This window comes from Xenopus laevis, chromosome 3S (assembly GCF_017654675.1).
Source record: "Xenopus laevis strain J_2021 chromosome 3S, Xenopus_laevis_v10.1, whole genome shotgun sequence".
Lineage (NCBI taxonomy): Eukaryota > Metazoa > Chordata > Amphibia > Anura > Pipidae > Xenopus > Xenopus laevis.
Genome location: NC_054376.1, coordinates 124,416,583 through 124,438,585, shown reverse-complemented (window position 1 = coordinate 124,438,585; position 22,003 = coordinate 124,416,583). Strand labels below are relative to the sequence as shown.

The 22,003-nt window shown below is 43.2% G+C and overlaps 1 protein-coding gene across 9 annotated transcripts in view; it reads left to right on the top strand.

Annotated features, from left to right (window-relative positions):
- LOC108703481 (ELAV-like protein 3) overlaps nucleotides 1–22,003 on the top strand; it is a 36,095-nt gene that overhangs the window by 1,427 nt on the left and 12,665 nt on the right. For 8 of the 9 annotated variants that reach the window (XM_018239621.2, XM_018239619.2, XM_018239625.2 and 5 more), the window contains exons 2-3: nucleotides 8,164–8,371; nucleotides 10,217–10,320. In XM_018239621.2, the coding sequence (XP_018095110.1) occupies nucleotides 8,164–8,371; nucleotides 10,217–10,320 (312 nt within the window). The remainder of the gene's footprint in view (nucleotides 1–8,163; nucleotides 8,372–10,216; nucleotides 10,321–22,003) is intronic. The other variant, XM_018239618.2, reaches the window with a different exon arrangement.

Sequence of the window (22,003 nt, the reverse complement as noted above, 5' to 3'; positions counted from 1 at the left end):
ATAGAGTAGACATGTCAGGCTTTGGGCGTGTACGGGTGAACATGCGTGTGTGCATCAGAATGATGGTGCAGGGCATCGGTACCTTATATTTTTGTTTTTATTTCAAAAAAACATGTGGAAAGCTGGATAAACTGATATAATATAGTCCCCACCCATTTTGCCCTACATATAACCTTGGTAGTGAACCCTTTGAACACTGCAGACAGTATTGCCAACGACACTGTCATTGTGACCTCTCTTAGTAGCAAAATACTTTTAAAAACACAAAAGGTCAGCTAGGAAGATGTGATGCATGAATGAATCATGGGAAGATGTGTCTTTAGAACAGCATTACTTACTAGCTAAAATAGTCTGGTGTTTCACACCTCCTGAGATCCTGGGTCACACACCATCTTAGATCTTGGGTCACACACTATCTGAGATCCTGGGTCACACACAGCCTGATATCTTGGGTCACACACCTCCTGAGACCCTGGGTCACATACTATCTGAGTTCCTGTGTCCTTCTTCTTCTTAGATCTTGGTCACACACTATCTGAGATCTTGGGTCACACACGGCCTGAGATCCTGGGTCACACACCTCCTGAGATCTTGGGTCACACACTATCTGAGATCCTGGGTCACACACTATCTGAGATCCTGGGTCACACACAGCCTGAGATACTGGGTCACACACTATCTGAGATCCTCGGTCACACACGGCCTGATATCCTGGGTCCAGGTCCAGACTGAGACTTAAAATAGGCCCTGGCATTTCAGGTACACAAAGGCCCAATCAGCACACATAGAGGCCCAAACAGCCTCCACCAGCCCACCAAATACTGACTTTCTATGGGACCTTATAGCAGCCCCTCTGGCATTTGCCAGAACTCACAGATTGCCAGTCACACACAGCCTGAGATCTTGGGTCACACACTATCTGAGATATTGGGTCACACACAATTTGAGATCCTGGGTCACACACAGTCTGAGATCTTGGGTCGCACACTATCTGAGATCCTGGGTCACACACACCTCCTGAGATCCTGGGTCACACACGGCCTGAGATCCTGGGTTACACGCTGCCTGAGATCCTGGATCACACACCTCCTGAGATCTTGGGTTACACACCTCTTGAGATCCTGGGTCACACACTATCTGAGATCCTGGGTCACACACACCTCCTGAGATCCTGGGTCACACACGGCCTGAGATCCTGGGTTACACGCTGCCTGAGATCCTGGATCACACACCTCCTGAGATCTTGGGTTACACACCTCTTGAGATCCTGGGTCACACACTATCTGAGATCCTGGGTCACGCACACCTCCTGAGATCCTGGGTCACACACGGCCTGAGATCCTGGGTCACACGCCTCCTGAGATCTTGGGTCACACACCTCCTGAGATTTTGGGGCACACATGGCCTGAGGCAACTTGGCCTGTATTGCACATTGCCTGTTATAGTCTGGCCTGTGTTGCACATTAAGGTGAGATGCAGTGTAGTTGTAGACAGTGGCGGGGTGCAGAGAGGGACAGGGATATGGAATGGTAGGCACAACATTAGGGAATAATAAGAGACTGGCATGGGGCACAGTAAGGTGCAGGGACAGGGTGCAATAGAGTGGGAAATTGGGATTGGAAGGGATAGTGATGTGATAAAGGGGCAGATAATGAGTACAGTAAGGGACAGGTAGGGTCCACTTTACAGTAAAGGATATTTATTGGGTACAGTTAGGGACACATATGGGGCACAGTATATAATAGGGATGGAATACAATAAAGGACAGAGATGGAGTAGTAAGTGACAGGGGTGGGGCTACAGTAAAGGACAGGGATGGGTTACAGTAAGGGAATGGCATTTGACAGTTATGATACAAAAAGGGAATGAGATGATACAGAAATAGAAAGAGAGCAGTGAGGAGCATGTGGATTAAGGGAAAGATATGGAGAGCAGTAAGGTACAGGGGTGGATTTTTTGAAGGTAATAAAAGGTGTAAAGTAATGGAGTGAAATGGGTTACAGTAAGGGTCTTAAAGTCAGCAATGGGGTAAGAAATAGGAAGAAACATGGATTGGGTACAGTAAAGTATAGGGATTGGGTACAGGACAGGCATGGTTTACATTAAGAGATGAGGGTGGGGTACAGTAAGAGAAAGGAATGGAGAGCAGTACGGTGCCTGGATGGGTACAGGAATGGAATGTGATTGGGGTACAGTAAGGAGCAAAGCAAAGATAGGGAGCAGTTATAGAGTGAGATGGATATTTGTTTGGCTGATTATTGGGAGGAGCAGATGGGTTAGATGTGGATAGAAAAAATGTCTGCTCACATATACAGTAGAAACACACTGAATGTGTGACATAGCAAAATGCAGAGACAGATCCCATAGACAGATTGAAAGACAGCTAGATCATAACTTTTTTTATAGTAGAGTAATGTTAAAAACAGGGCAGACAAACCTTGCACTAATGAATAATTAAATATATATTAATATGGATTTATCACATCAATTTACTTGATGATGGGTATAGCATAAAATCAGATTTCCCATTATAGAGTTCAAATTGCGACCCCCTCCTGCTGAGCTTCCCAGAGGTTACCAATTAGAAAAGGGCCAAATGAGCTAATTGAGCTGCAGAGTTCTGTTTGGACTAATTACCATTATCCTCTCTCTCTAACAAGAAGACAGCACAATGAGCTTTGCATGCAAAGAGACTCTTAATGACACTTAGCCAGAGCCACATGATTTCCACAGACTGTTCCTGCAGAAAACCCTCACTAGCACAGTCACCTGTCTGTTTAAAGAAGTTATGTGCCCTGTTCTTCATTAAAATAATCACAGAACTGCAAGATGACATTATATTTAAAGGGGAAGGGGAACTATCTCAATAAGGAAAAATTAATATAAGCTTCATCATACTGAAATAATAAACTTTCTAAATACAATCAATTAAAAATGCAACATTTCTGAAATAATCAAGTTTATCGTCACTATTCCTCTCTCAGCATATGTTTCTCATCATTCTGTCTTCAAGCAGCAGTTGAGTGTCAGATATTCATTGTCAGTTAGATTCAATATCTATATCTTATAGGGGGGGGCTGCTTTTGCCTAGAAGATGTATTCGAGCTCACTCTATTAAACTCACCAGACATCATGTCTCTCTACATGCAGAATTTGTGCAAAAGGCAGTTATTTTGTTAGATCTTTTTTGTACTGGAATCAGTTATTTGAGTGAGCTCTAATACATCTGCTAGGAAAGGAGCCCCCCCCTATAAGATATATTGGATCTAACTGTCAATGAATATCTGACACCCAACTGCTGCATGAAGAGAGAATGAAGAAAAACAGATGCTGAAAGAGGGAAAGTGAAGATAAACTTGATTATTTCAGACACAATGCCGATTTTTAAATTGCAATTTTAATTTATTGTATTTAGAAAGTTTCTTATTTCTGTATGATGGAACTTATATTAAATTTTCATTTTCAAGATAGTTCCCCTTTAGGCCAGAGACACACACGAAGATTTGGGGAGATTTAGTCACCCGGCGACTAATCGCCTCTTCTTCAGGCAACTAATCTCCCGAAAAGCCTTCTCGCCATTTAGAATCTAAATTGCCAGCGGGATGGCACTTGGATCGCTACATCTTCCAAAGTTGCCCGAACTTTCTTTGTGAGAAAGTGTTCCGAGGGCCATCCCGTCGACAATTTTGATTATAGCCGGCGGCAAGGCAGTTCGGGGAAATTAGTTGCCGAAGAAGAGGCGATTATCCGAATCTTTGCGTGTGTCTCTGCCCTTAAAGTAGGAAATATAATACAACTGCTGTGACTCAAGTGACATCACTAAGAGCCGATGACATCATTAAGAGTTATTAATAAGCTTCAGTTTTTTTGTGTATTATATACAGGGTGTGTTTTCACCATCAGCCCAGGACCATAAGGCTTACAATTAGATTTTTGGGTCCTGGGTCGCAGATAGATAACTTGCGACTGTTCCAGTAACCAGTAACCAAATCAGCACTAATTGTATTGAATTATATTAGATATGCAGCATATTTGCATCTCTGCTGGTGCCTATCTGCACACTGTTGTTTTATGAAGCTGCTGTTTCATTATCCTTTCTCTCCTTCGCTCTGCTCCTCCTCCTCCTCTCTGCCTGTCCCCCCTCGCTTCTAAGATCTCCCCGCTGGTGTACAAGGAGGGAGCAGCTATTTTTGTGAGCCAGGTTTACACACACCTAGGATATTTTTAGTCTCTAGCAGATATGCCATATTAACTGAAACAAGGCAGACAGTGTGGGCAGAGACACATACACCCTGAAATGTACTATATACACGACAAAGATATACACACACACTAGTACATTAAAACAACATATATATATTTTTAATGTTCCAGTTAGTGTAGCTGCCATTGGAGCACGAGGTCTGCTCACCGGTGAAGAATCTGTGAAGCAAAAGTAAAACAATAGATGTTGTAGGACAAGAACAAACATTTGCCCATTGCAATCAATTAGCAGATGGCATGGACTGGCCTAGTGGAGTTAAAGTAGAGGCCAAAGCAGCATCTTATTGGGTGGCATAGGTTACTGTACCGGGGAAAACGTTTGACCATTTTGCTACAGAACTTCCAGTGTCAGTTTTCTCTTTCCACGCCCGGTAGATAGTGGTAGTGCCAGGCTTCCCACCAAACAAAAGGCAAGGGTATTGTTGATACAGATATTAAAGAGTCTATGGAGCGCCGGTGTCAGGCACAGAGATCTCACTGGACCTGAAAGAACCATTGTGATGGGAAATCTCTGCCATTGCCCCACCCACCCCTTTACATCTCTATCTACATTCTATCTCGTCTCTTTCCCCTCAGCTGCAGCCCTTGCTTTCTCTTTGTCTTGCTTATTCTTTACTTTCTAACTCTCCTCGTGGTCTTCTGTGAATGGGGTTCAGCTGGGTTTGGGAGGAGGTGGTGGTCTTGCTGCTTCTATACATAGGATGCTTGGTATCCATGACAACAGGCTCACAAGGCCTCAGGCCTATAGGACCTTTAAGGCAGATGTCTTCAGAGGAGATAGAAATGTGGAATAGGGGGATGGGAAGGAACATTCTTGGCTACTGAATATGCCCTGTACAAAGCACCGCTATATTAAATTAGTCTATACAAATTCTGTAACACTTCTATGCAATGCAAGTATTGCATAGAAGTGTTACATTTATCACAAACACAATCCAAATCATAACAAAGACAGTTTATTTTATAGCAGTGGGATAATAGTGCCTGGGAAGGGAGTGTGACTGTGGGATAGCAGGTATAGTAGGGAGAGATGGTGCCTATAGTAACAGTGGATAATAGTCTCTGGGAAGGGAGTGTGACTGTGGGATAGCAGGTATAGTAGGGAGAGATGGTGCCTATAGTAACAGTGGGATAATAGTCTCTGGGAAGGGAGTGTGACTGTGGGATAGCAGGTATAGTAGGGAGAGATGGTGTCTATAGTAACAGTGAATAATAGTCTCTGGGAAGGGAGTGTGACTGTGGGATAGCAGGTATAGTAGGGAGAGATTGTGCCTATAGTAATAGTGGATAATAGTCTCTGGGAAGGGAATGTGACTGTGGGATAGCAGGTATAGTAGGGAGAGATGGTGCCTATAGTAACAGTGGATAATAGTCTCTGGGAAGGCAGTGTGACTGTAGGATAGCAGGTATAGTAGGGAGAGATGGTGTCTATAGTAACAGTGGGATAATAGTCTCTGGGAAGGGAGTGTGACTGTGGGATAGCAGGTATAGTAGGGAGAGATGGTGCCTATAGTAACAGTGGATAATAGTCTCTGGGAAGGGAGTGTGACTGTGGGATAGCAGGTATAGTAGGGAGAGATGGTGTCTATAGTAACAGTGGATAATAGTCTCTGGGAAGGGAGTGTGACTGTGGGATAGCAGGTATAGTAGGGAGAGATGGTGCCTATAGTAACAGTGGATAATAGTCTCTGGGAAGGGAGTGTGACTGTGGGATAGCAGGTATAGTAGGGAGAGATGGTGCCTATAGTAACAGTGGATAATAGTCTCTGGGAAGGCAGTGTGACTGTAGGATTGCAGGTATAGTAGGGAGAGATGATGCCTATAGTAGCAGTGGGGGGAAATACTGCTTGTGCGGTGTATATGGCTGAATATAATGTAAAAGATATGACTCTTGAAGGTTGTCAGAAACACTGCTTATTGTACTTCAACGAAAGCTGAAGATCCTTGTATTGGGTAACACTCATTTAAAGTATCACAATCTTTCTCTGCTGCGCTAACCTTCTCTATATAACTCCAATCTACTGTAGGATGTTGTGTTGCTTATGCAATGCCCCATTGCTCATCTCCCTACGCAACTGCCAGCTTCCTGTCATGTAGTTGCATAAGTGTCAGCTGGCTTCCTGGGGGGCCCCTAGGACTCTCTATCAGGGTCTAGCCCTGGTTCGGTCACACACATATATATGCCATTGGCCATTGAAGTCTGATTTGCAAAGTTCATTAGTTTCCTGCAATTCTTTGCAGAGGGATCTTCGTAGGCCAATTAAAAGCAGCCTGAATCCACTCGGGGGGGGGGGGGTCTTATTTATTGGGATAATAAACAATGAAAGTCCTTAACTCTTACTCTGCCAGAAATCCCAGCCACAGAGAAATTTTGTAATGGGTTTAAAGCTTTAGCCTCCATTGCCCTACTTTAATCCCATCCGGGTACATGAGAAGGGTCGTTAATACAAAATGCTGCTAAAATCTTGTTAAAGTCGCCCTGCTTATCCCAGGCTGCCTTGCTAATTACAGGACACATTTCTTGCTAGACAGATGCTGCCCCATCACCCCCTCCTTCCTCCTCGATCCGACTCTCTTTCTGCACTGGTCCTTTATGCAGGGATTGCTCATGAATGGCATTCTCATGGAGTCTGAAAAAAAGTGACTAAATCTGGACAGATCTGGGTCACGTTAGCTGTGCCTGCTCCATATAACCCTTACAAATTAGCTTAAACAAGATAGGGGGTTTATAGTAAAGCACCCAGACATAAATACAAATATATAATAATCAAGAACAATACATATACTGTAAAATATATCTTTATAAAGGTTCGTAATGATGTCATCAGTTAGAATTGGGTATTATAAAACAATAATAAACCCTGCTGTAAAATATAAGAAAAAAAGTCACCTTCATGGAATTCCTTGACCTTTCTAACTCAGCCTGCAGCTTTGTGCCTTTATATGGTCCAAGAACCCCTCAGTGACTTCTAATATCCTTATCATTTACAGTAGGGGTACATTATCCCTTATAATACATGAGTGATACTCAGAGTTCCCTGTATAACTCAGCCTGCAGCCTTGTGTCTTTATATGGTCACAGAACAACCCCTCAGTGACTTCTAATATCCTTATCATTTACAGTAGGGGGTACATTATCCCTTATAATACATGAGTGATACTCAGAGTTCCCTGTATAACTCAGCCTGCAGCTTTGTGCCTTTATATGGTCACAGAACAACCCCTCAGTGACTTCTAATATCCTTATCATTTACAGTAGGGGGTACATTATCCCTTATAATACATGAGTGATACTCAGAGTTCCCTGTATAACTCAGTCTGCAGCCTTGTGCCTTTATATGGTCCAAGAACCCCTCAGTGACTTCTAATATCCTCATTATTTCCTATATATTTATGGCATAAGCAGCTTAAGTACAGGGTACATCTTACATACTAATGTATATTTTTCACAAAATGACAGTCTGATTGTTTCATGCATGTTTAATAAGTTTAATAAGTGTTGATACAAAATGTGTGTTTATTAACTGCAATTGCATTTATATGGATGTGAGACTCCCTGTCGCCAGTACCCTGCTTTAACATTGTTGTGGTGGGATGTGTAAAGGGATGACTGAGATACATATATAACATCAGGTTATAGAATTCTATGATATCATACACAATGCAATATTGTAATATATGTATATGTAAATATATATATATATATATATATATATATATATATATATATATATATAATGACATCACAGAACAGGGATTGATGACATCGACAATGTAATCGTATTGGGAAGTTATAGCAATTGGCCCCAGTTTGTTCATTACAGTTGATGTGGAAATCCACTTATGAGATATGAATGAGCCCTGACTTGCTCCTCTCCCCCCTTCTCCTCTTCTCTCCAGCAGATAATCAGCACCATGGAGACCCAGGCCAATAATGGGCCAGGAAGTGCAGGTATCCTCAATGGCACCAACGGGGAACCCGATGACAGCAAAACCAACCTGATTGTCAACTACCTCCCTCAGAACATGACCCAGGAGGAATTTAAGAGCCTTTTTGGCAGCATAGGAGAGATTGAGTCCTGCAAGCTGGTCAGGGACAAAATCACAGGTATTGGCTCTTCTTTTCATGTCTGAGGAACTGCAGAACCTCCTCATGTTGGGGAAGAGGAAAGAACATTTGGTTTTGTTGTAACCCACCTTCCCATACAGTCAGTCCTTGCTGTGAAAGAAACTAGGCTCTCCCATTCTGAGGAATCACATCAGAAAGATTGTTCTTGACCTCACGTACTGAGCACTGATTGGTTAGCTAAGTTCATGAGTGGAAACCAATGCTAACCAATGGCAGATATACGGTTAAAATAATATACTTATGGTGTCTGCCTTTCAGATGGAATATCAGGGTGCTACATGTCCAATGCCTGTCTGTTCTATGGGGCTATAATTCTGAAATTAGCTTTAATATCTTGAACAGCACCTATGGCTCCCAGGTAATGCTGTAACCTAATGATGTGGAAGAACCCAATAACTTTATACTGCCTGAAAATGAATCCATCAGTATGTCTCTTCAAGCTTCCTAAATACCCTTCTACCTATGTTCATTGCAGCCTTGCCATGAACATTGTGAATTTTTAAATTAGCAGTAACACAAACACTGTCGTGCTGCACTGGTAAAACAGGTGTATTTGCTTCAGAAACTCTACTATAGTTTATATAAACAAGCTGCTGTGTAGCCATGGGGGCAGCCATTCAAGCACAGGATACACAGTAGATAACAGATAAGTACTACTATAGTTTATATAAACAAGCTGCTGTGTAGCCATGGGGGCAGCCATTCAAGCACAGGATACACAGTAGATAACAGATAAGTACTACTATAGTTTATATAAACAAGCTGCTGTGTAGCCATGGGGGCAGCCATTCAAGCACAGGATACACAGTAGATAACAGATAAGTACTACTATAGTTTATATAAACAAGCTGCTGTGTAGCCATGGGGGCAGCCATTCAAGCACAGGATACACAGTAGATAACCGATAAGTACTACTATAGTTTATATAAACAAGCTGCTGTGTAGCAATGGGGGCAGCCATTCAAGCACAGGATACACAGTAGATAACCGATAAGTACTACTATAGTTTATATAAACAAGCTGCTGTGTAGCAATGGGTGCAGCCATTCAAGCACAGGATACACAGCAGATAACAGATAAGTACTACTGTAGTTTATATAAACAAGCTGCTGTGTAGCCATGGGGGCAGCCATTCAAGCACAGGATACACAGTAGATAACCGATAAGTACTACTATAGTTTATATAAACAAGCTGCTGTGTAGCAATGGGTGCAGCCATTCAAGCACAGGATACACAGCAGATAACAGATAAGTACTACTATAATTTATATAAACAAACTGTTGTGTAGCCATGGAGGCAGCCATTAAAAGCAGCAAAGGAGAAAAGACACAGGAGACACAGCAGATAAGTTCTGTAGAATACAATGGGATTCTTCAGAACTTATCTGTTATCTACTGTGTATCCTGTGCTTGAATGGCTGCCCCCATGGCTACACAGCAGCTTGTTTATATAAACTATAGTAGTACTTATCTGTTATCTACTGTGTATCCTGTGATTGAATGGCTGACCCATGGCTACACAGCAGCTTGTTTATATAAACTATAGTAGAGTTTCTAAAGCAAACATACCAGTTGTACCAGTGCAGGGGAACACTACATTATATTGCCATTCCTTAGACAACAGAAGGGGGATCTGTTTTGTCCCAGTCCCAGTGCTTATCCATGTAACATGTCTGTTATATAAACCTCCAGTTGTGAATATGCTTTTGATCTGGCCAGATACAGGCCAATATTGTCTCCAAATTTGGTCACTCCTGATTAATCCATTGGTTTGTTCGCTCATATATGAGGCCAAAACAATAACCTCTTTCCTCTTCCTTCCAGGTCAAAGCTTGGGGTACGGATTTGTAAATTATGTCGACCCAAATGATGCAGATAAAGCAATAAATACCCTGAATGGGCTGAAACTGCAGACTAAGACCATCAAGGTAAATATTTCATGCAATATATATAAATATATTCAGCTTGGCTTTAATCCCATAGGAATCAGCCCCACTGTGCATAATAATAATAATAATGCATATCAACACCCTGATGGGATACTACATGTGATGCAGACCTGTGCCAATCTGCCTGTGTTATGTCCTAACACTGTGTAGGTATAGCAGAGTATGAGTACTGATAAAGATCATGTTACTATGCACATGGCTGTGATAATGATCATGTTGCTATGTGCTTGGTTTGCACTAATACAATCAAGTTACTATGCACATGGCTGCTACTGATAAGGATCATGTTTCTATGCTCTTGGGTGGTTACTTCAAGGTGTAACTACAGAGGAAGCAGACCCTGCAGTTCCTATAGACAGCCCAGTAAGGCCCAAATTAATGAACAATTTCAAAATCTCTTGGTAGAACATGTCAATTTACCAGCGGTTTGGGGCCCTTCAATTTGCTGTGGGCCCCAGAAGTGATGCCACTGGTGGTATTAATAAGTAGTGTGTTACTATGCACATGGTTTGTACTGATAAGGAGTGAACATGACTTGTATTGTTATTGTGCATCTATATAAGAAGCCTATGAGAGCACATGATTTCTGCTGATAAGGATAATATGGAAATGCATATGGCTGATATAGATAAATGCCCTTGAGCCTCCATTATATATACCTGCCCTACCGTAAGGTACCGACCCATGTTATTATGTAACATTCCAGTTTGGAAGCATATGATGTCACAATCGGGTCAGACTTACTGAGATTTATATCCTTATACTGATTTGACAGGAATTATAAATGCTTGCGTGCTAGTGGCTCCAACAGATTGAATCCCTTCCCTGGCAGAAATCAGATATGACTCCCAGCACCCTGCCAGAAGGCACATTTGACAGATGCCCTCGAACTCGCCCGCAAACCCCTCTTAAGGTCACACAATATACTCAGAAGCAGCAGGTCAGGATTGATGGAAGGGAATGAGTTCTTTTATATTCTATTGTCATTCAAATACAACATGGCCTTTGGTGGGAGGGGGGGCTGCCATGAATAGGGAGGCGGGGGCTCAAGAGACAAAAAAGCACTCAGCCATCTGTCTTCTCTCTCTGGCTAATTATGGGGGCATTTTCCCTGGAGTGTTAGTGGGAGGAAGAGTGTAGCATGCTCAAGCAGCTGCTCTTATTAAATAAGAAATTAGGGTTAGGGAAAGGGAAAGTTAAGGTAGAGTGACCCAATGGCTGTGACTCACTGAATAGGAGAAAAGGGGTCAGTCAGGCTGGAAGAGTCAGTATGGGGGAGGGTTTTTTTTTATTAATGTGATGCTTTATATATATACTGTATATATATATATATATATATATATATATATATATATATATATATATATATATATATATAGTATAAAGAGGATCAGCACTCACATCGTTGTAGATGAAGAAAATAGTATTTATTCAATAGATTTACATATTACAACTTTGATCGTGCACCACCTGTTATACACTGATCTGAGTGCTGGTGCTGTGGGATAATATATATATATAAAATCATAAAGCCTAGCATAAATAATCACTGAGTTAAATGCTGGCACTCATAATCTTATTGGAAACCCAATGTTAACATCATTACTAGGGATGTAGCGAACGTCGGAAAAAAAGTTCGCGAACATATTCGCGAACTTGCGCAAAAATGCGAGCGGTTCGCGAACGGTTCGCGAACCCCATAGACTTCAATGGGAAGGCGAACTTTAACATCTAGAAAAGACATTTCTGGCCAGAAAAATGATTTTAAAGTTGTTTAAAGGGTGCAACGACCTGGACAGTGGCATGCCAGAGGGGGATCAAGGGCAAAAATGTATCTGAAAAATCTGCCTGTGTGTGCTTGGAAGAGATAGTGTAGGGGGAGAGCTGTTAGTGATTTCAGGGACAGATGATAGTAAGCTTGCTGGCTAGTAATCTGCTTGATACTGCTCTGTATTGGAGGGACAGAAGTCTGCAGGGATTTGAGGGACATTTTAGCTTAGGTAGCTTTGCTGGCTAGTAATCTACTGTTCTCTTTAAACAACTGCCATACGTTGACCTTGTAGGCATTGTTTGCCCAGTTTTTTTGGACGCAGCCACTGAAGCACAGTTGCCAGAAAAATATGCCATATAAATGCTGAAAATAGTAATTTTTCGCCATACGTTGACCTTGTAGACATTGTTTGCCCAGTTTTTTTGGACGCAGCCACTGAAGCACAGTTGCCAGAAAAATTATGCCATATAAATGCTGAAAATATAAATTTTTTTGGTTGCAGCCACTGAAGCACAGAGGCCAGAAAAATTATGCCATATAAATGCAGAAAATATGCATTTTTTTGGTCGCAGCCACTGAAGCACAGTTGCCAGAAAAATTATGCCATATAAATGCTGAAAATATAAATTTTTTTGGTTGCAGCCACTGAAGCACAGAGGCCAGAAAAATTATGCCATATAAATGCAGAAAATATGCATTTTTTTGGTCGCAGCCACTGAAGCACAGTTGCCAGAAAAAATATGCCATATAAATGCTGAAAATAGTCATTTTTTGCCATATACGTTGAGTCAACGTATGGCAAAAAATTACTATTTTCAGCATTTATATGGCATATTTTTTCTGGCCTCTGTGCTTCAGTGGCTGCGGCCAAAAAAACTGGGCAAACAATGCCTACAAGGTCAACGTCGTTGACCTTGTAGGCATTGTTTGCCCAGTTTTTTTGGCCGCAGCCACTGAAGCACAGAGGCCAGAAAAAATATGCCATATAAATGCTGAAAATAGTAATTTTTTTGGTCGCAGCCACTGAAGCACAGTTGCCAGAAAAATTATGCCATATAAATGCTGAAAATATAAATTTTTTTGGTTGCAGCCACTGAAGCACAGAGGCCAGAAAAATTATGCCATATAAATGCTGAAAATATAAATTTTTTTGGTTGCAGCCACTGAAGCACAGAGGCCAGAAAAATTATGCCATATAAATGCAGAAAATATGCATTTTTTTGGTCGCAGCCACTGAAGCACAGTTGCCAGAAAAATTATGCCATATAAATGCAGAAAATATGCATTTTTTTGGACGCAGCCACTGAAGCACAGTTGCCAGAAAAAATATGCCATATAAATGCTGAAAATAGTCATTTTTTGCCATACGTTGACCTTGTAGACATTGTTTGCCCAGTTTTTTTGGTTGCAGCCACTGAAGCACAGAGGCCAGAAAAAATTAAACCAGTAGGGTTTGCACCCTAGTTTGTAACGGTGGCGGAGGGAGGAGGAGGACGCTAAAGGACAGCTGTGTGTGGAGTCATGAGGCTTGAAGAGAAGGACAGCTGCATAGAAGTCAGAACAAGTCTTCCGGCGTGCAGTAACCCTCCGAGATCCACCCCTCATTCATTTTAATAAAGGTCAGGTAATCGACACTTTTGTGACCTAGGCGAGTTCTCTTCTCAGTTACAATCCCTCCTGCTGCACTGAAGGTCCTTTCTGAGAGCACACTTGAGGCTGGGCAAGACAAGAGGTTCATGGCAAATTGTGACAGCTCTGGCCACAGATCAAGCCTGCGCACCCAGTAGTCCAGGGGTTCATCGCTCCTCAGAGTGTCGATATCTGCAGTTAATGCCAGGTAGTCCGCTACCTGCCGGTCGAGGCGTTCTTTGAGGGTGGATCCAGAAGGGTTGTGGCGCTGCCTTGGACAGAAAAACATTTGCATGTCTGACGTTACAGACTGGCCAAAGGGCTTTGTCCTTGCAGGTGTGCTCGTGGCAGGATTACTGGCACCTCTGCCCCTGGAATGTTGATGAGTTCCTGAAGTGACATCACCCTTAAAAGCATTGTACAACATGTTTTGCAGGCTGGTTTGTAAATGCCGCATCTTTTCGGACTTGTGGTATGTTGGTAACATTTCTGACACTTTATGCTTGTACCGAGGGTCTAGTAGCGTTGCGACCCAGTACAGGTCCTTCTCCTTAAGCCTCTTGATACGGGGGTCCTTCAACAGGCATGACAGCATGAAAGACCCCATTCTCACAAGGTTGGATGCAGAGCTATCCATCTCCGCTTCCTCATTATCAAGGACTGCATCATCCACGGTCTCCTCCCCCCAGCCACGTACAAGACCAGGGGTCCCCAAAAGGTCACCACTAGCCCCCTGGGAAGCCTGCTCCTGTTGGTCCTCCTCCTCCCTCCTCCACAAAGCCACCTTCCTCCTCTGACTCCACTTCTGGCACCTCTCCCTGCGTTGCAGCAGGTGCCTGGGTTCGTTCTGGTGATTCCGACCAGAAATCGTGCGCTTCCAGCTCCTCGTCACGCTGGTCTACAGCCTCATCTGTCACTCGTCGCACGGCACGCTCCAGGAAGAAAGCGAAGGGTATTAGGTCGCTGATGGTGCCTTCGGTGCGACTGACCATATTTGTCACCTCTTCAAAAGGTCGCATGAGCCTGCAGGCATCGCGCATAAGCACCCAGTAACGGGGGAAAAAAATCCCCAGCTGTGCAGATCCAGTCCTACCACCCAGTTCAAAAAGGTACTCGTTGACGGCCCTTTGTTGTTGCAGCAGACGTTCCAACATAAGGAGCGTTGAATTCCAGCGAGTCTGGCTGTCAGAAATCAAACGCCTGACTGGCATGTTGTAGCGCTGCTGAATGTCAGCAAGGCGTGCCATGGCTGTGTAGGAACGTCTGAAATGGGCCGACACCTTTCTGGACTGGGTGAGAACGTCCTGGAATCCTGGGTACTTGGAGACAAAACGTTGGACTATTAAATTTAACACATGTGCCATGCAGGGCACATGTGTTAAATTGCCTAGTCTCAACGCTGCCAACAGATTGCTTCCATTGTCACACACCACTTTTCCGATCTGCAGTTGGTGTGGGGTCAGCCACCGATCGGCCTGTGACTGCAGAGATGACAGGAGTACAGATCCGGTATGGTTTTTGCTTTCCAGGCACGTCATCCCCAAGACAGCGTGACAACGGCGTACCTGGCACGTCGAATAGCCTAGGGGGAGCTGGGGGTGCACAGGTGTGGAGGAGGAGAAGGAGGACCCAGCAGCAGAGTAAGAAGAAGAAGAAGACGAGGTAGAGAGCGATGGAGGAGTAGAGGTGGTGGCAGAACCGCGTGCAATCCGTGGCGGTGACACCAACTCCACTGTTGTTGTTGAGCTACCCATTCCCTGCTTCCCAGCCATTACCAAGTTCACCCAGTGGGCAGTGTAGGTGACATACCTGCCCTGACCATGCTTGGAGGACCATGCGTCAGTAGTCATATGGACCTTTGGCCCAACACTAAGTGACAGAGATGCGGTAACTTGGCTCTGCACATGTTGGTACAGGTGTGGTATTCCCTTTTTAGAAAAAAAATTGCGGCTGGGTACCTTCCACTGCGGTGTCCCAATTGCTACAAATTTGCGGAAGGCCTCAGAGTCCACCAGCTGGTATGGTAAAAGCTGGCGGGCTAAGAGTGCAGACAAGCCAGCTGTCAGACGCCGGGCAAGGGGGTGACAGTCAGACATTGGCTTCTTACGCTCAAACATGGCCTTCACAGAAACTTGGCTGGTGGCAGATGACTGGGAATGGGAACAGGTGGTCAAGGTGGAAGGCGGAGTGGAGGGTGGTTCAGACGGGTCAAGGAGAGCAGAGGTAGAGCAGTAAGATGCTGGACCAGAAGGAGTGTGGCTTTTAGTTTGCCTGTTGCCTTTGAGGTGTTGCTCCCAAAGTGCTTTGTGCTTGCCGCTCATGTGCCTTCGCATAGAAGTTGTACCTATGTGGCTGTTGGGCTTACCAAGGCTCAGTTTCTGACTGCACTCATTGCAAATTACAATGCTTTTGTCAGAGGCACACACATTAAAAAAATCCCACACTGCTGACTTTTTGGAAGTGTGCGATCTGGCGGTAACAGTAGAAGTTGGCGGAGTTGGCGGTATTGGCGGCAATGGCGGGTGCGTTGGCCGGCTGAACACAGGTGCCGATACATGTTGTTGCCCTGCTGATCCCTGCGGGCTGTCCTCCCTGCTTCTTCTAAGTCTTATTCTCCTACTGCCTCTCTGACTCTCCGTCTCTCCATCTGAACTACCCTCCTCTTGCTCTCTTCTACTAGGCACCCACAAAACATCAATCTCCTCATCATCATTCTCCTCAGATGCATCAATTTCTTCTGACACATCACAGAAGGAAGCAGCAGCGGGGACCTCCTCCTCATCACTCATTATGTCCATCTCTATCGTGTTCTCTGCCAGAATTAAATCTGGTGTAAGGTCCTCATCTCCTTCATCTTCTTCTGGCAATAATGGTTGCGCATTACTCAGTTCAAGAAACTCATTGGAAAATAACTCCTCTGACCCCAGTGAAGAAGGGGCACCGGTGGTGGAGGAAGTGTTACGTGGGGTGGCCATAGCAGTGGAGGATGAGGAGGATGTTGTGGTAAAGTTAGAAACGGTAGAGGATGGGGTGTGCTGTGTAAGCCAGTCAACTACCTCTTCAGCATTTTGGGAGTTCAGGGTCATTGGCTTTTTAAAACTGGGAAATTTGCTAGGGCCACAGGATTGCATAGCAGCACGGCCCCTAGCACGGCCTCTGCGTGGCGGCCTGCCTTTGCCTGGCATTATTTTTAAAAAAACAACAACAACAACAAAAACTCAGTTGGTTTTTCTGGAAACGATAATACACACAGCTAGATGGCGGGTTGAAGAAAACACTGTGCAAATAATGCCTACAAAGTCAACGTATACACTACTACAGCGGTGGATACGGATTACGTAAAATATATGAATGCTGCTTGAAAAAAAGTAACTCAAGTGGTTTTTCTAGAGACGATAATATTATCAATATTTAGACAAAATGTGAACAAGGTCACACAGCTCGATGGCGGGTTGAAGAAAACAGTGTGCAAATAATGCCTACAAGGTCAACGTATACACTACTACAGCGGTGGATACGGATTACGTAAAATATATGAATGCTGCTTGAAAAAAAGTAACTCAAGTGGTTTTTCTAGAGACGATAATATTATCAATATTTAGACAAAATGTGAACAAGCTCACACAGCTCGATGGCGGGTTGAAGAAAACAGTGTGCAAATAATGCCTACAAGGTCAACGTATACACTACTACAGCGGTGGATACGGATTACGTAAAATATATGAATGCTGCTTGAAAAAAAGTAACTCAAGTGGTTTTTCTAGAGACGATAATATTATCAATATTTAGACAAAATGTGAACAAGCTCACACAGCTCGATGGCGGGTTGAAGAAAACACTGTGCAAATAATGCCTACAAGGTCAACGTATACACTACTACAGCGGTGGATACGGATTACGTAAAATATATGAATGCTGCTTGAAAAAAAGTAACTCAAGTGGTTTTTCTAGAGACGATAATATTATCAATATTTAGACAAAATGTGAACAAGCTCACACAGCTCGATGGCGGGTTGAAGAAAACAGTGTGCAAATAATGCCTACAAGGTCAACGTATACACTACTACAGCGGTGGATACGGATTACGTAAAATATATGAATGCTGCTTGAAAAAAAGTAACTCAAGTGGTTTTTCTAGAGACGATAATATTATCAATATTTAGACAAAATGTGAACAAGCTCACACAGCTCGATGGCGGGTTGAAGAAAACAGTGTGCAAATAATGCCTACAAGGTCAACGTATACACTACTACAGCGGTGGATACGGATTACGTAAAATATATGAATGCTGCTTGAAAAAAAGTAACTCAAGTGGTTTTTCTAGAGACGATAATATTATCAATATTTAGACAAAATGTGAACAAGCTCACACAGCTCGATGGCGGGTTGAAGAAAACACTGTGCAAATAATGCCTACAAGGTCAACGTATACACTACTACAGCGGTGGATACGGATTACGTAAAATATATGAATGCTGCTTGAAAAAAAGTAACTCAAGTGGTTTTTCTAGAGACGATAATATTATCAATATTTAGACAAAATGTGAACAAGCTCACACAGCTCGATGGCGGGTTGAAGAAAACAGTGTGCAAATAATGCCTACAAGGTCAACGTATACACTACTACAGCGGTGGATACGGATTACGTAAAATATATGAATGCTGCTTGAAAAAAAGTAACTCAAGTGGTTTTTCTAGAGACGATAATATTATCAATATTTAGACAAAATGTGAACAAGCTCACACAGCTCGATGGCGGGTTGAAGAAAACAGTGTGCAAATAATGCCTACAAGGTCAACGTATACACTACTACAGCGGTGGATACGGATTACGTAAAATATATGAATGCTGCTTGAAAAAAAGTAACTCAAGTGGTTTTTCTAGAGACGATAATATTATCAATATTTAGACAAAATGTGAACAAGCTCACACAGCTCGATGGCGGGTTGAAGAAAACAGTGTGCAAATAATGCCTACAAGGCCAACGTATACACTACTACAGCGGTGGATACGGATTACGTAAAATATATGAATGCTGCTTGAAAAAAGTGACTCCGGTGTTTTTTCTGGAGACGGTAATATTATGGATATTTAGACAGAATGGGAACAAGGTCACACAGCTCGATGGCGGGTTGAAGAAAACAGTGTGCAAATAATGCCTACAAGGCCAACGTATACACTACTACAGCGGTGGATACGGATTACGTAAAATATATGAATGCTGCTTGAAAAAAGTGACTCCGGTGTTTTTTCTGGAGACGGTAATATTATGGATATTTAGACAGAATGGGAACAAGGTCACACAGCTCGATGGCGGGTTGAAGAAAACAGTGTGCAAATAATGCCTACAAGGCCAACGTATACACTACTACAGCGGTGGATACGGATTACGTAAAATATATTATGGCTGCTTGAAAAAAGTGACTCCGGTGTTTTTTCTGGAGACGGTAATATTATGGATATTTAGACAGAATGTGAACAAGGTCACACAGCTCGATGGCGGGTTGAAGAAAACAGTGTGCAAATAATGCCTACAGGGCAAATAATGCCTAAAAGGTCAACTTATACACTACTACAGCGGTAGTAAAATAAAAAAAAGTAAAATAAAAAAAAATGAATATTAAAAAAAAAAATTAAAGTTGGTGCTGCTGAACTACTAGGAGCAGCAGATTAGCACACCAGTCCCACTCCCCAACACTGCTAGACTAATAGCACTGGGCTCTTATAGTAGTAGTAGTAGTAGTAGTAGTAGTAAAACAACACAAAAAATAAATAAAAGCAGTCCTTACAAGGACTACTGTTATTGCAGCAGTCAGCAGATGAGATCAGAAGCAGGACAGCTGCCCACTGCAGCTACATACAGAGCACTGCAGTAGAAGGTAGATTACTAGCCAGCAAAGCTACCTAAGCTTAAATGTCCCTCAAACCCCTGCAGACTTCTGTCCCTCCAATAACAGAGCAGTATCAAAACGATTACTAGCCAGCAAACTTTCAACTGTCCCTGAAATCACTAACAGGCAGCAGCTCTCTCCCTACACTATCTCTTCAGCACACACAGGCAGAGTGAAAAAACGCTGCAGGGCTTCGGTTTTTATAGGGAAGGGGAGTGGTCCAGGGGAGAGCTTCCTGATTGGCTGCCATGTACCTGCTGGTCTGGGGTGAGAGGGCAAAAAAAAGCGCCAACAATGGCGAACCCAAAATGGCGAACGTCGCGCGACGTTCGCGAACTTCCGGCGAGCGCGAACACCCGATGTTCGCGCGAACAAGTTCGCCGGCGAACAGTTCGCGACATCTCTAATCATTACATGATTTATAGTCCTTTGTCGGATTCATTAGCAGAGTGAGTGAGATAAGGAAGCTTAGAAAGGCCAAAAAAAACATCATTCTGAGTGACAAAACAATAATTTTCATGGGTTCTCCTGTGCCTGAGAGTTATTGCAGGGTGCAGTCACAAGAGGGCACTGTTTCAGTGGAGTCTTTGCACAAGAGTACGTTTTAATAGAGTTACTTTCGCTGTTGCCTATAATAAATGGAAATATGCAAATAAATGAGTCTCCCCGTGGAGAATGACCTAAGCCAATCCGGTCCTGGGCATTCTTATTCCATTTCAAAGCCAAACTATTCTAGGAGCAGGGGGACATTAGGTCCAATCACAGCTCTCAGCTACTGTAAGGGGACAATAAACAGGAATTACAGTCACAGGGAACAATAGGGACTATCGCAGCATGCAAATTATGAATGACAAGAGAGGGAGAGGAACAGGGCAATGGGATGGAGAGCAGTGCTGAACTCCTGCAGAGTGAAAACACCACAGCTCTGTGTATGTGGTAAACTGGCAGCCATTTTGTTGGGCCAGACATGACGAATCCATAACACAAATATGAACTACAACAGAGCATGAGGCACAATCGAGTTGTATCCCCTGCTTGCTGCTAACAATAGCCCACCAATTACTTCCTGATCTCATTTCATGCACACAGGGGAGGGGCTAATCTAGCAACATTGTTAGTTATGGGGCCAGGCTTGTCTGGCAACCCAGAATGGTTGCAACGAGCTTCCGTAGACTGGTCAGATCTCCTGCATTTCCCCGATGTTTCAGAACCAATGTGGATGCAGCTGGTCCCGGGCCTTTGTGGCCTTCCCACAAATCCAGGCCTGACTGCATGAAATCCCCATAGCAACCCAAAAACCCAAAGCAATTTCAGACACATTAATAAATAAAATATAAATATTGACTTCAGTGTTGTTAGTTCCAGCTCAGCTGGAACTCAAAGGCACCAGTCCTTTTATAGTCCCCTTGAGTCACGCTGGAATAGCAGCACAGTAAATATTACAGAGGTGTTGTTCACCTTTAAATTAACTGTAAGGGTAAGGGCACTCGCTAAGATTCGGGGAGATTTAGTCGTCCATGCAACTGTACTGTTAAAATGGCAAACTGGAGAGCTGCTGAATAAAAAGCTAAATAATTCAAAAACTGTAAATAATAAAAAATGAAACCCAATTCCAAATTGTCTCAGAATATCACACTCTACATCATACTAAGGGCATAGACACATGGGAAGATTTGGGGAGATTTAGCCTCTTCGGGCAACTAATCTCCCTGAAAAGCGATTCTGCATTTAGTTTTACGAAGTTGCCCGAAGTTGCCTCAAGATGAAACTTCGAGCAACTTCAGAAAACGAGGCAATCTGAGTGCCATCCCGCCAGCGATTTAGAGTCTAGCTGGCGGGAAGGCTTTTCAGGGAGATTAAGCGACTGAATCTCCGCGAATCTTCCCGTATGTCTTTGCCCTTAGTATGATGTAGACTAGAGAGTGATATTCAATTGGGTTTCATTTGTTATTATTCTTTGGGTTATTTAGCTTTTTATTCAGCAGCTCTCACGTTTGCCATTTTAACACTATGGTTGCTGGGGGTCCAAATTACGCTAGCAACCATGCACTGATTTGAAAAGAGACTGGAAAATGATTGCTTTGGATTAGCCATTCTATTACATGCTAAAAGTTATTTTAAAGGTGAACCAAATAGTGAGTACTGCATAGGGCACTATTTATAGTGGGCCCCTCAAACCAGCTTTGATGGTTGGAAAAGTAGGGATGGATAACAAAGTATAATAACATGGGAAACAAAGATATATTTAAAGTCAATTGCATCAGACTCCATCTGCTCTGCCCTTAGCAACACATGTTAGCAGTGGGAAAATCTCTTATGGGACTGCTATGTTTCCATAGGAACCCCTGCAGCCTTATAATCAACAGTCC